The sequence below is a fragment of the Mauremys reevesii genome, linkage group 3 (genome assembly GCF_016161935.1).
Source record: "Mauremys reevesii isolate NIE-2019 linkage group 3, ASM1616193v1, whole genome shotgun sequence".
Taxonomy (NCBI): Eukaryota; Metazoa; Chordata; order Testudines; family Geoemydidae; genus Mauremys; species Mauremys reevesii.
In genome coordinates, this window is record NC_052625.1 from 185,359,578 (window position 1) to 185,375,221 (window position 15,644).

The 15,644-nt window shown below is 39.8% G+C and overlaps 1 protein-coding gene across 4 annotated transcripts in view; it reads left to right on the forward strand.

Annotated features, from left to right (window-relative positions):
* The window catches only part of VSNL1 (visinin like 1), a 137,691-nt gene extending 124,972 nt beyond the window's left edge, over positions 1-12,719 (forward strand). For 2 of the 4 annotated variants that reach the window (XM_039531987.1, XM_039531986.1), the window contains exons 3-4: positions 9,225-9,440; positions 10,927-12,718. In XM_039531987.1, the coding sequence (XP_039387921.1) occupies positions 9,225-9,440; positions 10,927-11,124 (414 nt within the window). In that variant the 3' untranslated portion in view covers positions 11,125-12,718. Of the gene's footprint in view, positions 1-9,224; positions 9,441-10,926 lie in introns of all 4 variants that reach the window. The other 2 variants (XM_039531988.1, XM_039531989.1) reach the window with 1 other exon arrangement.
* Positions 12,720-15,644: the final 2,925 nt, after the last annotated feature.

Genomic DNA, 15,644 nt, shown 5'->3' on the forward strand with positions numbered 1-15,644 from the left:
TTCCCCTTCACCCTCCTCAGCAGATTCTCTGCTTTAATAAAAATCAAGTAACTTTCCAATTTAGAAAAGCGACAAAGAGTCCTGCGGCACCGTATAGACTAACAGACGTATTGGAACATGAGCTTGCGTCTGATGAAGTGGGTATTCACCCACGAAAGCTTATGCTTGACTATGTCTCTTAGTCTATAAGGTGCCACAGGACTCTTAGTCGCTTTTTACAGATCCAGACTAACACAGCTACCCCCTGATACTTTCCAATTTAGGTAATTTCATGTTCTGTTTGCTGGGAATAGATTGAGGAGGTTATTTCAGTTCCTGCTTCTGCCTAGGAACAGGGGGCACAGCAGTGTTCTTGTCCTCCTTTCTTCATCTCTAGGCCAATTGTCTGTAACAAAACATTTTAAATGTACCTTAGTTTGGAAGCAAAGAGCACAAAAGGATAGTTTTAAAAATAATTCAAGGACAGGCCAGGTGCCAATTTCCTCTTAAGTCAGTTCTTGGCTCCATTTCTTACATGGAAATCTTCTCAGAGCCAGAAGCTGCACAATGGAAACATTATCCATGTCTTTTTTCTTTAAACATTTTTTACAATGAGTTTTGGTTTGTCTGAAGCAAGAATACTAGAAATCCATAGCTGCAGGTTTAAGGGCTTCCCCTGGGTATTTCAAGCATCAATTACAAGTTCCAGTTCCTAGTTGGGAAGAGAGCTCCAGTTCAGTGATTCAGAGGCCTGTTATTGTATTTGCTGTTAACTTGAGAACAAACAAACAGCGAAAAGCTCACTCATTTGTCTCAGTACTCAGATTTGGAACATATTAAATGCCTTCATGTTAGCCCAGAGGAGACACATCCAGCTCTTGGCCTTGATGAAGAGTAATAGAATATTATTCAATTCCCAGTTGTGTGGGCATAACACAGATTAGTGGGAGTCCTGTGCTTACACCAAGACTATGCCCACACGCTCATGTTAACTAGGGATGTACTGATACATGAATGGGTCCCCAAGAACAAATTAGAAAGACCCCTCTTTATTCTTTACTCACCCTGCTAGCCAAAGAGTCCATCCTAACCCACCCACCTCAGTTCTAGGGCTCCCAGTCTGACTGCTGGGCTCCAGAGTGTTTCTGTTGGGGGGGTAGATGCCTAGTCTCATTAGCAGCTGGTCTCCTCCCCTGCTCCCCTTGTCTGGTTTCCTTGATTTACAGCAGTCCATGCTCCCAGTATCTTCCTGACCCATTTCCTACAATCTCTATCATTCACTCTGCAGCGCTTGGTTTAATGGGTTAAAGGGATACTCTGCTATGTTATGCCTCTCGGCTCCAGAGGGCAACTCCATTCCTGGTGCTTCTCAGTACAGGGGAGCAGAGTCACTGCACAGAAGAGTGACTGATGAAGACAAAACAGAATTTCTCATTCTGCTGCAGACAGTCCTGAACACCACTAATGGCGGCCTGCAGTCAGTGCCCAAGGAATGCCTAGGAGCCCAGGGGTATGTACATTACACTAAGGATGTTCGCAGGGAGTAGAACTGGGAAGCATATTAGCGAGGTTCTCTAGTGATGTAAGGCACAAAAATTATTTTTTCCAATTCCCTTCATCTCCTTGCCTTTCTCCGTAGTGTTTATAGTGACCACCAATGAAAGTAACAGAGAGATCTGCAAAGGTGTAGTTGGTCTCCTTTAGCAGTACGTGCTGACTCCTCGACAACAGCCAGGCTCCTCAGCACGTTGTGAGACAGCATGATTTTGTGAAGCTTCATATCCTAAAAAGAGAGATTCACACACATACACACAGTAAACAGCCGTGCAAACCCACACAATACAGTAACCATAACAATGTACCTAACCCGCTATGCAATAGGCCAGCCTCCTGCTCCAAAAGGACGAGGGTGAGATTTTCAAAGGCATTTAGTGTTCATCTAACTTTGGTCCCTGAAACTCTAGTGGAAACAGATTAGGTTCATTCTAATTCCCTTCTGGGGTTGAACCATCACCAAGCTCTTGTTGGAACAAATCGATGTGGAACAGCATCACTGTTATACATTTAATAGTAGACTGTTTATACTGGTTTGCAGAACTTGGGTAGAACTGTCACAGGAGCTAGCTCTGAGTTTTCATTGCCCCAGACCTCCTTGTATTTAGCACAGCATTGCCAAACCGTGGAATTTTATCATGAACCTCACAATAGTTGGTGTTTTTCTCAAAGCCCCAGACAGCACACAGTCAACTTGTGGAATTCCTTGCCTGAGGAGGTTGTGAAGGCTAGGACTATCACAGCATTTAAAAGAGAACTGGATAAATTCATGGAGGTTAAGTCCGTTAATGGATATTAGCCAGGATGGGTAAGGAAGGGTGTGTCTATCCTCTGTTTGTCAGAGGGTGGAGATGGATGGCAGCAGAGAGATCACTTGATCATTGCTTGTTGGGTTCACTCCCTCTGGGGCACCTGGCATTGGCCATTGTCAGTAGACAGGATACTGGGCTAGATGGACCTTTGGTCTGACCCAGTCTGGCCATTCTTATGTTCTAACGTTCTTATGCTGGAATCCTGTAAGCATCTGAGTTTTCTTTTTTAAAATACTTTCTAGCTCTTGTGGTTTCAGAGAAAAGCCTGAAAATGTGACCCAGAATGCATTCTAAAGGCTCAGAAAGCAAAACGCAAAAAAGAGTCCTTCAGACTAAACAAAACCTCATCATAAACTTCTAGATGGAGCTACTGTAAGATGGGTGCATAACTGGCTAGAAAGCTGTTCTGAGAGAGTAGTTATCAGTGGCCCACAATCAAACTGGAAGACCATAACAAGTGGGGTACCACAGGACTCAGCTCTGGGTCCAGTTCTGTTCAATATCTTCATCAATGATTTAGATGATGCTTAGAGAGTAAACTTATAAAGTTTGTGGACAATACCAAGCTGGGAGGGGTTGCAAGTACTTTGGAGGATAGGATTAAAATTCAAAATGATCTGGACAAACTGGAGAAATGGTCTGAAGTAAATAGGATGAAATTCAATGAGGACAAATGCAAAGTACTCCACTTAGGAAGGAACAATCAGTTGCACACATACAAAATGGCAAATGACTGCCGAGGAAGGAGTACTGCACAAAGGGACCTGGGGGGTCATAGTGGATCACAAGCTAAATATGCGACAGTGTAACCCTGTTGCAAAAAAAGTGAATGTTATTCCGGGACGTATTAGCAGGAATGTTGTAAGCAAGACATGAGAAGTAATTCTTCTGCTCTACTCCATGCTGATTAGGCCTCGCCTCCAGTATTGTGTCCATTTCTGGGCGTCACATTTCAGGAAAGATGTGGACAAATTGGAGAAAGTCCAGAGAAGAACAACAAAAATGATTAAAAGTCTAGAAAACATGACCTATGAGGGAAGATTGAAAAGATTGGGTTTGTTTAGTCTTGAGAAGAGGAGATATGATCATTTTCAAGTACATAAATGGTTGTTACAAAGAGGAGGGAGAAAAATTGTTCTCCTTAACCTCTGAGGATAGGAGAAGCAGCAATGGGCTTAATTGCAGCAAGGGAGGTTTAGGTTGGACATTAGGAAAAACTTCCTGTCAGGGTGGCTAAGCACTGGAATAAATTGCCTAGAGTGGTTGTGGAATCTCCATCACAGAAGATTTTTAAGAGCAGGTTAGACAAACACCTGTCAGGGATGGCCTAGATAATACTTAGTCCCGCCATGTGGACTAGATGACCTCTCGAGGTCCCCTCCAGTCCTGTGATTCTATTTTAAGCCAATTTCATGATTTCTGAACAGGGAGGTTGGTAATGATGTGAATGGGAATGGTATGTTTGCTGTCTTGTAACTGGACTTATAAGAGGTTTCCTTTTAGTAAGCTAAAGAGAGAGAGAGAAAGTTTTCTTACCATGGTTCATAGTGTGTTACCTTTGGATATTCACACTTGAGAAATTCTCTCATGCTGGTATCACTGAGCCTTGGGCCCTGTAGAAGCCTAAAAATGAACCAAGAATACTTCTTCATGTTAGAGCCTGCGGAAGGGAGCAACCCTGGTATCAAAGACATCTGCTTCCCCACTTTAGAAAGCATCAAACTCAATGCAGGCCTAATTCTATCACTGTGCAAGCATGGGATTGTGGCCCTAATTTTGGGCTCTCCTTTGGGGTCCAAGGCATCAAAGATCCCTGTTGCCAAACAATTAATGCCAGGCAGCCTAGCTTCATTATTTAAGATACAAGTTTGGTTGAGAAGTAACTGAGTAAATATCCACTTAAACTTTTGTAAGGCATTTGATTGAGTCCTGCATGACATGCTAATTTTAAAAAAAAATTAATGCTACATAATATCACTAACACACACATTAAATGGATTAAGAACTAACAGACAGATCTCAGCAAGTGGTTGTCGATGGAGAATCACCATCGAATGGGGGGGTCCTAGTGAGGTTCTGCAGAGATTGGTGCTAGGTCCAGCACTACTCAACATTTTCATCCAGGATCTGGATGTAACTATAAACTCACTGCTGATAAAATTTGCAGCTGTCACAACAATTGGCAGAGTGATAAATAATTATGAGGACAGGGCAGTCATACAGCGTGATCTGGACTGCTTGGTAACCTGAGCCCATTTTAACAAGATGTGTTTTAATATAACCAAGTGCAAGGGACTACACCCAGGAACAAGGAATGCAGACTATGCCTTCAAAATAAGGTACCACAGCCTGAAAGCAATGACTCTGAAAAGGATTTCAGGGTCACAAGTAGCTGAACATGAACTCCTAGTGCATGCTGCTGTGGCGAAAAGGGCTAATTGGATCCTAGGCGATATAAACAGGAGTGTTGAGTAGGGCTATGATTTCACCCATGTGCATGGCCTTGGTGAAATCAATAATGGATACTGCATACAGTTCTGGTGTCTACATTTTAAGGATGTTGAAAAATAGGAGAGGGTGCAGGAAAAAGAGCCACAAAGATTATTTGAGGGCTGGTGAAAATACCTTATGATGAGAGACTTAAAGGGCTGAACCTGTTTAGCTTATCTAAAAGATCGAGAGATTACTTGATTACAATGTTAAGTACCTTTGTGGGGTGATAATAGCGAGCACTAATGTGCTTTTTAACTTTGCAGAGCAACTTGAGCAAGGCATAAGAAGAATCAAGGGCTGGAAGCTGAAGCCAGACAAATTTAAATTAGAAATTAGGCATCTGTTTTTTGTTTTATTTTAAACAAACAATAAAGGTAATTAACCATTGGAACACGCTACCAAGGGAAGTGGTGTATCTTTCATTTCTTGATGTCTTCAGGAAAAGCTTGGATGCCTTTCTGGAATGTATGCGTTAGCCAAACATAAGTTATTGGGTTCAATACGGGGGTACCTGGGTGAAGTTTAAGGGCATGATCTATACAAGTAAGTCTAGATCAATGGTCCCCAAACTGTGGGGCAGCCCTCTCTCTAGGGGGATGCAACAGGGCCCGGGCCACCCCAACATCAGGCAGGGAGGGAGCGCCACCCAGCCTCACTCTGCCCCCAACTCTGCTCCAGCCTTGGCTCCTTGCTGCAGCTCCACTCTGCCCCTCCCCCCCCCCAAGCTGTGGCTTTGCTCCTGGCCCCATTCCCACCCCCAGCTCTGCTCCCAGCCACAGACCTAAGTGTGGTCCAGCGCCCAACTGCTGGGGGTGGGTGGACAGAGGTAAGGGGGGGTATGATGTAAAAAGTTTGGGGACCACTGGACTAGATAATTGAATGATCCCTTCTGGCCTTAAATCCTGTGAAATAACAATCCATGGACTGACTTTCTTTGAGGCACATCAGGTTTTGGGTATGTCCATGTAAACCTGGTGTATTTTGTGGGGATAGGAGGAGACTTTGGAATGGAAATAAGCCCAGGAGCCAGGACAGAGATAGCTCAGCAGGCTAAACTGCACAGCAATGCAGAAGCTACCTAAAATTCTCTGTCTAAACCTTACAAGATGTTAACAGGAAACTTTTGGTTTGACCTTGGAAAAGTTCTCTGGTGACCATGAAGAGGCAGGAAGTGAGGGGTTTGGGGACTAGAAACTAAGTGATGCATGTCTGGTATCATGCGAGGACACCCCCACCCAGTGCTGCTCTTCTATAAGGTTCCTAAAGCCTACTATTGGCATGGGCAGGTGGGTGCACCCCACAACTGGGAATATGCAGAAAAGAAACAGATTTTCCAAGCTGTACAATGTCCTTATATTTTATAAAAACATCTTGTGGCACTATTTCATTTTAATGGGAATCAACTATTCTAACAATGACTGGCTAAAGCTACTTTCACCAATCTTCCAATCAACAGTTTCGTAAGAGTCTGTTCCAGAGGTCCCCAAACAGTGGGGCATGTTGCCCTAGGGGAGCAGGGATGATCATTGGGGGGGCACAGCTAGAGCCTGGAGGTCGGGAGGGAGTACAACCCAGCTCTGCTCCTGGTCCTGGCCCCAGCTGCCAGCCCCATCCCCGGGGGGTTATGACCCTGAATAGTTTGGGGACCACTGCACTATTTCATGGCAACACGTATCAGTGGAGATTTGTTTGAATTCGCTTTGTACCTTTCTAACATTGCTGCTGTCATTATTGGTGAGAGAGAGTAATGCCTGGGACCATAAATATTTGACAAGCAGAAAAACAGCCCGTTATACAAATATCCTTTAGGCAAACACAAGGAAAGCAACATTGTTCATCAGCTCGTTCAGCACTACAGCAAAGTACACGTAGAGGTCAGAATGAAAGAAGGGCATGAAGACAGATAAAGTAGACAACCACATTGCATTTTTTTATCCAAACTCTGACCCGATTCCTGCTTGAGGCATAGCTGCATACATAGCTTAAGATTTCAGGCCCAAATTTCCACTTGTTCCTTGTGTAGTCATGAGCTCCAGCCCCAGCTGCAATGTCAAAGCCATCTCTACGCAGCTGTTTTCAATATGAGCCCCACTAATGTGAGTCTGTGGACCCAGACTGGGAGGCTCACTCCCAATGCAGTGTAGACATACTCTATTAGTGCAGCTTTCGAATGCGAATGGTTAAAATATATTGTACTTTGTAATGGTAGCTTAACCTAATACAGTCCAAAGATGTATGATGTACATAGCTGGTTAGGGGCTCAGGGCCAAGATTAATATACTCTCAGCTGATTAAAAATGGGTAATCACACATGCCAATGTGCATCTTGTTTTTGTTCAGCAAGGGGTACAGCCTGATCCCAGTGCATGAAGCAGTAGGGCAAAGGAATCCTAGTTTTTGCCCCTCCCCTTCCTGCCACAAAATTTGCAGTGGCAAAGCTGCTTCACCCCTGCTACCAGAGCCTCAGGACTGCAACAGCTCCCACAAGGTGGAAATGGCTGATGGAATGTGCATAGTTATGGATCCTCAAGATCCCAGACCTACCCTACTCCCACCCACGGGCAGCTCTGTTCTACAGTGCACAGGCAGCATGTGCCCCTGTGCAAACTTGTACCACACTACATATAGTGTAGTGGCATTCGGGGCCCTAGACAGCAGGAAGGTTGCCCTGGTTCTAAAATGACTCCCTCATATTCAGCATTAGTTAAAACAAAACGTTGAATGGTATCGCCCATCCCACCCAACCTCATTGTGGCATTATATCATGGCAATGCCCAAAGACCATGGTCAGATTCCATGGTGCTGGTGTTGTATGAACATATGTCTTGAGCCAGGAAGTACTTAAGTCCCTTTGCCTTCATTGGGATTTCAACATGAGCTTGAAAATATCCTTCATGAATGACATTTTCTTGCACTGAGCCCATAGGAGAGACAATCTCTGTGAGTAGGACATTACAGTTACTGGAAAGTCTCAGCCCTAACCATGCATGAAACAGTAATTTTAATTTTTTTCACTAAACTGGAATGTGCTGCATATTTACCTGATAATAGAAACTGAGAAATGAACATGAGTAGCATAATGTAATATTTAGTTGGATCTCAGTTTATTTCCCATTTACTTGTATTATGCAAATCAGCATAAGTAAACATATGTTCCTGATTTTGTACTGTGTGTGTGAATTTGTTATAATAAACAAAAAAATAACAGCAGTAAACATGCCCATGTACTTGACTTAGGGTAACCAGATGTCCTGATTTTATAGGGAAAGTCCCAATTTTGGGGTCTTTTTCTTATATAGGCTCCTTTTACCCTCTACCCCCTGTCCTCATTTTTCATGTTTGCTGTCTGGTCACCCTAACTTGACTGCAGAAAAACAACCGATTTCTCTTAAGCAGCAAAAATACTGAATTTAAAAATAAAGACAGTGCTGTTCGTCTGAACTTGTGGTATTTGTTGCAATAATTCCTATACTTAGAACAGATCTCAATGCAAATGCAGTTGTAAATGTAACTACTGCTGATGATCCATACCCCATTTAAAGGAACCCACTGTAAAAGGCAGTTATGATCAGAAAAATGGCTCTAAAAGGGCACCCTCTCTAACATTTTATTTAAGTCGGAGATGTTTTACTTACCTTTCTCAAGATAAGGTTTTCATTGCTATTCATACTGCAGAGCAGTACTGCACAGAGCTAACCCACCATGAGAATTGTAGTTGTTCAAGCTAGAATAAATCCACCAGCAATAGAATTGTTAACTAATGGCTGAATCCTGCATTGGATGGCAAAATCCCTGTTGACTTCATTTGGAATAAGATTAGGCTACATTTTTCAAATGCAGAATATTATTAAGAAAGATTCTTGAGCCAGAAAAAAAATCAGCTTGATTTTCAGATGACAGGCTGAATTTTCAAGGCTGGAAGATAGAAAATGTCTCTCTACATGTAAACTAAGCAAATTTCCTCTGGAAGCCGCTGCTATAAAGAAACATGGGATGCTAGCTCCCTCAGTGCTATTGTTTTTATTTACCATCATTTCTCAGTGTCTAGCTGCACTTTAAGAATTATCTGCTTTAATGTTAGCTTTGAAGATAAGGTAGTGGGTGGGTAGAAAATATTTCCTTGTTGGAAGCTTTTTTTCCCCCTTCTCTTTTTATGAAAAAGTGCTCTTAATGCTTTACTGTACAATGTACCATGAACTTTTGTAAGGAATCACTTTCTAAGTATTAGGCACTGATAGACTATACTGGATTATTGCTGATAAATTGAGAATATGCAATAAAATATTCAGATCACAGTAAGTCTTCCTAAAAGCTTCACTTCAATATTTCTGTATGCAGATTGTTCCCTTGAACATCCAATGACTGCATTTATATTTCATTTTGCAGTTTTTTCCATATGGAGATGCTTCAAAGTTTGCCCAACATGCCTTCAGAACCTTTGATAAGAACAGCGATGGAACCATTGACTTCAGAGAGTTCATTTGTGCATTGTCCATCACCTCAAGGGGTAGTTTTGAACAGAAACTAAACTGGGCCTTTAATATGTATGACCTAGATGGAGATGGTAAAATTACAAGAGTGGAGATGCTGGAAATTATAGAGGTAAGATAAATATTACACATTGTTACAAACATAATTTTTGTACATTTTGAACGTTTTCCATAAGGTGTGGCACCCGTTCCAGTACACAAACTTCCTAATACAAACCCTCACAAGCAGGCATGGGTGGCGTGCCGAGCTCAGAAGAGTTTGTGCATAAAACATGCAGCCTATGCACAAAGAACTTGTATTTCTCTAGAAGCTGTGCTGATAATGCTGAAACCTAATTAAGTCTTACTGGTTTGTGGAAAGCATAGTTTCACCAAGGAGTTTGCATCTTACAACACATTAAGATAGTTAGAACTTATCTGTCCAACATTAGAATGCTAGTTCTATTAGTAACTAGAATCTTCCCTTATAAGAATGTGCAGTAGAAGTAACGTCTAAAATGTTGCCAAATTAGTGATTACATACAGTAGCTTAGTTGGATTCTCTAAACAGTAATATTTCCAGTTGTAAAAAAACATTCCATTATCTAAAATAGGATATTCCACTGTCCACTAAACATTGGAAATTTGTTATAGACTTGTTCAGTTGGCCCCCATCTTAATAGACTAACGATGATGTAATGCAGAGCCATCATTTAGTGTCATTTCTCAAAGTGATTAGCAAATGGAAAGATTTAAAAAAATGTTTCTATGGTTTCTGAGGGCAGTGTATGCACACTTGCATATACTTATATTAATATAGAGGTACATTTGATAATTTTCTGATGTGTGTGAAAAACATACAGCTGAACACTTCTAGGACCTCAAATAGGAATTCTCAAAGTGACATATAGTTCTAAAACAAGCTTAAATCTTTATCTGATGGAAAAATCTTTTCATTCTTGGTCAAGTGTTCTACAGATGATTATGGTAGGTTTACTTCTTACCAACCAAGATAATCTTGTAACAAAAAAAAAAAAAAAAAAATCCAAGCAGTTGAAGAATATGACCGTAGGAAACTGATCAGTCAGTTTGTACAAAATGTTTCAAAGATGTGAAGATTGGTAAAAACCTCAGACTGCAGAAGTGCACACACATCTGATCCAGAGCTTAGGGGGATTTGAGCTGTGTGCTGTTCTAGTTTGTTTTAAGACTACAGGACTACTCTTCTATTGGATCATCATAAATAAAACTATGCATCTACTTGTAATTGGAAACTCACTTATAACAGTAAAATTATGATTTTCTTTAAACAAAGGTTTCAAGTGTTTGAAGAATCAAAATAGTTCTAATGTGCTAAATGGAATAAGCATTTTAAAGAAGCCTGTATTTATATTAATTAATCTCATTAAAATATTGAATAGGCTGTTTTTCCTTGTCAGAAGCAAATGGGTTTGGGATTTTTAAAGCTAATCTGAAGGCATAATCACCATCTCAAGTTAGAAAATCAACTCTGCATATAGTCATGACACCCAGAACCATGTACTGACTAGACTTAATTATACTTACTCCAAGTCTTGATTTTTTAAATTTATTATTTACCCTTTTGTTTCTTTCCAAAGGCCATTTACAAGATGGTGGGTACTGTGATAATGATGAAAATGAATGAGGATGGTCTCACGCCAGAGCAACGAGTAGACAAGATTTTCAGCAAGATGGATAAGAACAAAGATGACCAGATCACACTGGATGAATTCAAAGAAGCTGCAAAGAGTGATCCTTCCATTGTATTACTCCTGCAGTGTGACATTCAAAAATGAGATAATGTAAAATGCATTATGGACTGCACAGAAGTTTAGATGTTCCATTCAGTTTGCAGCTATTTCCACACACACAAAAATTGCTTGGACTACCTATAAATGGACTTGCTTCTTGTGTTTGAAACACTCGTGTGCATGAGAATGTCATTTGCTAAAGAATTTTAAAAGTATATATTATAAAAATAAACTGCCACAATGTGATGTGTGCAATGTCATTTCATAACAATCCTATTCCTCTGAAGCCTGTGCAGCAGTACCGTGCTGCAGTGAAATACTATTGATTGTTCGTTTTACTGATGCTAGCTATGTGTCTCCTAGCCTGAGTAATGTTAGTGACACTGACTTCCCATGGTAATGTAACTGTTGATTATAAACCATGTCACCATTCTGCTGTAAAGTAGTACTGGACAGACAGAGGCGAAAGTTCCTCAGTTCATGAGTCTGATCCACACATGTGCTTGTATTGTCAGTGAATATAAATGTAAATCATTTGCATGCCTTTTAGGTTTGCCTTAATTCTTACCTCATTTGCATCCTTTCAATCTGGAAAGAGCTATGTCAGAGGAATGCAGTATGAACAAAGTTAAGTAAATCCTGCTAAAATGTTCCCTTAATTAAAAAGTATATATACACATTTAAAATATTGTATTACTGGAAGTTTTAAAAAGTTTTATTGGAATTATATTGATTTCTGCCTGAATTTTCAAAGCTTCCAAAGAGGTTGCAATATATGTCCCAAAATAAATTTATAACATTTGACTTTCCCCCCCCTAATTCTTATTTCACATCTTTAGCATGTTGCTACTGAGAGGAAAAAAAATAATTCAGTCACAACAAGAATCTGCTACTACAATACTGGAAAAAATACATATTTTGTTATGTAAACAAACAGTGTAAATGGAATTGGAAGTAGAACTCAATTCTTGTCCAAAGTGCCTTATTTGATGAATTGTAATCAAATGCTGTGGTTCTAATATGTATCTGTAGGGACAGATTCTCAATTCTACATGTCAGAGAGAAAACAGCAGGTAAAAATACAAAGGCGCTCACCCTCAAAATTCTTCCTTATCCAATGGTATTCTAGTATCTGATCTCCCTAATATGGCACTGGCAGCAAGTCCTACTTTTGCAGTAGTCACTGCTGCAGTATATTTCACAGAAGAAAAAGCAGCTAGAGAATAGGACAGTGGGACTTCTCAGAGCATTGTCAGAAGAGCTGTGATATGACTGTAAACTTGCAGCTCCTCTCTCCTGGTACCTCCTTCAGAAAAATCACTGAATATTAGAGACTGTGTCCCGCTCACAAAAGGACTTTGATTCCAAGCATGTAGTACTTCTATATTAAATGCCTTGGATCTATCACCATTATTGTTACTGCATACAGTCCTGTTAAGTCTGATATTCAAAACATTCAGGTCAAGATTCTTTCTAGGTAGCTTAAAATAAGTTCCTCAGAAGCCTTGATTATGGAGGAGAAAACAGACACAACTGACACCTGAGTAAGGTTCTCACTCAAAATTAACTCTTCAGAGGGCAGCAGCAACAACAGAGTCATTAGAGTAGAGTTTAAGATTTAATGGCTACAACCACTGTAAGGTGAACATTTTCAAGGCCTACCAGCCACTAATTCACAACTCAAACTGGAAGAAAAGGGGTTGCTTTACTTCCTGACCATTTTTAAAATATTGCTTCATTTCACCCAGAACCTGAAAGCATCCTTTTAGATTTCCAGCCAGCAAGATTGTCAATTCTCTTTTGCTTAAATAGCTTTCTAAACTACTCCTAAAATCAAAGCACCACCCATTCTCTTGACCTAAAGCTGGCCTAACTCTCCCTATTTTATCCCACATAGCACTATAACCTCAATGAGATCAAATAAAAAAAGCAAAGAGGATAGCAGAAAATCTATGAGATAACAGATAAGCAACTCAGCCCATTACATGGCTGAAACCACCTGGAATGACTTGAGGAACTGCAGATAACATTTCACTTGTCCAGCTCACTAAGGCCCTCAAGTTTATTAGCCTTTGACTTCCCTTAAAATGCTTTACAGGATTATGGCAGAAAAATACAATGCATGCACTGTGGCCACGTTTGCCAGCTGGGGGAAGACAGCAAAGCTCTAGTGCCTTAAAATTACTTTTGTTACCTTTTGAAGAAGCCACACAATTCTGACCATCTCCAAATCATGCCTCAAAAAAACAAGACAAATCAGCCCTGCATTTCGAGACTGAAAAAGCAAGCTGGGTTCTAAGCTTCAAGTCAGAGTAAACATCTCCAAACAAGTCAATAAATAAGCAGCAAGCATTTTTTTGACACGTCCATATGTTGCAGATTCTTCACCATAAAACTTTCCTGTGAAGCATATTAATAATTAAATAGTCTTTTGATCAGAATCAGTTCAGTTGGTCCACCCTCATCATGACAACAGGCATATTCCCATTTAATTTGCCTGTTCACATTAAGCAGCCAAAGACAGAAATTTCAACTACTATTTTGCACCAGAATTTCACTACGGCACTGCTATTAGTACCCTCACTAAATTTATTAAGTGGTATAATTCATATTAGTTTAAAAATAATTAAGTGCTTATTAAACGCTAAGCTAGTAATTATATATTGAGTACTTCCTTGAATTAATGCTCATATCAATCACTGCTTTATTTACTGTGACTTGCAGTGGGTCTTCCACATTTCACTTAGGGCCTCATATTAAAGTTAATGAAAAAGCTCCAACAGATTTCAGTGGCAATGAGCTCAAGACATTAAAGCACTGCCATTGGCTTGAATATAAACGTCAGAAAGGTGATTATGGCAGCATTAAGATTGTCTTTTTGTAACCCAACAGCCATATCACAGGCATAAGTAAATCAATATGTCTAAGAATAAGCAAACTCAAGAACCAAGAAGGCTCATTTAAGAGCATTACAAGAACAAGGTGATTCAGCTATTGTATTAACAACTGATTTATTCAGGGCAAATCAACTTCAAAAGAAGTCCTGTCAGTGCCTATGAAGTTCTGTCAGTCTCACATTTTTATACTTTACAGGAACTGATAAATTCAGAAGAAACACATCATGTGATTTGAACAGAAAGCCTGAAGAAATGTTTGCTGTTGCTTTAAATAGTTTAAGAAAAGTCTACCTATTTCTGGAAACTGCTAGAAAACTTGGGATCAAGTATAAAAGCTAGAAGGATATTTAGTGAGAGCTGCAGTAATTTAACTCTCTAGTCCTCTTCCTCCGAGCAGTTATCTAAAAAGGCGGAAATGAAGGATGTATATATATTTAAGATGAAGCAGGCTTTTCCTTTTGCCTTTACACACTTTCTATGCACTTTATTCTCTTCAATCCTGAAGAAAGTCAGTGGGAACAAATGCCATGTTATTCTTTTGGTTCATATTTTACCAGCAAGGGCCTTAGAGGACTTCTTCTCAGTGGCAGTAGATGTCAATAAATCTTAATACATTTATCACTTAGTTTAAGAGCATGTAGTGAGACCAGGGTTCCACATCAAATAGCTCATGAAAGAGAGCAAAAAACCAAGTGTATTATAGAGGAAAACCATAGTCTTTGGCATCAAGTTTGTGTTCTCCCATTTCACATGAATCTAGACACAAACACTGAACATCGACATCTCGCCCTACTGCAGCTGAAGAAAACCTGGACCATTGAGGTCAGTTAAAATAGTAAAATTGAAAAGGAAGCTTTTCTAGACAAATTTAAAATTTGGCATCAAAAAGGGAAAAACGAAACAAAACAAAAACCCCTTTTAATTAAAATAGCTGGTTATTTGAAAGAACTGAGTTATACCAGAGCCACAGCAACTTCAAAAGGATGCAGGCAGAATGGCTGAATTTTAAACTGAGTTGCAGAAAAGCTCCTAATAGCTTTAAATTCCTAAGGGGCCAGAGAGTTTACTTGGAATAATTTGATAAATCAAATTAATAAACAAAGAAAAATAGTCTTTCCCCTATTTTTCATGATCAAAAGCTATTAAAACATTTACAAAAACGAAGCAGTAAGGTTATTGTATAACATACCTGCATGCGTTAACACTATACTACTGTTCCTAGGTATAGTACAAAATCAGAAGCAGAACTGTACAACAGCAAACAGAAGTAAACTACTGACACATTTACTATACATGCTATTGCACATGGATCTTAACCCCGATATGCATTTTAGTAAACATGTTATAACTGTATTTAGTTTTACATATTTTTGCACATGCTACCTAGCAAATGTCATTTAAAAATATCTGATATTTCATGTCTCTAAAGGCTAGGTTTTTATACTTGTGACCATCACCATACTATCAGAGTGCCATGTCTTCCGGTGTTGTCTATTCCCTGGTATTGGCAGCTCTGTGTGGGGTATGCTTGTTTCCTTTATGTTTTGTTTTTCTATAGATCTAAATTGTTAGTTATGCATGCATATTTGCACAAGACATTAACATACATGCTTTGTTTAAATAGGATCTGGCATCTAACTTCCTAAAAGGCAATATTTGCTAGTTGTA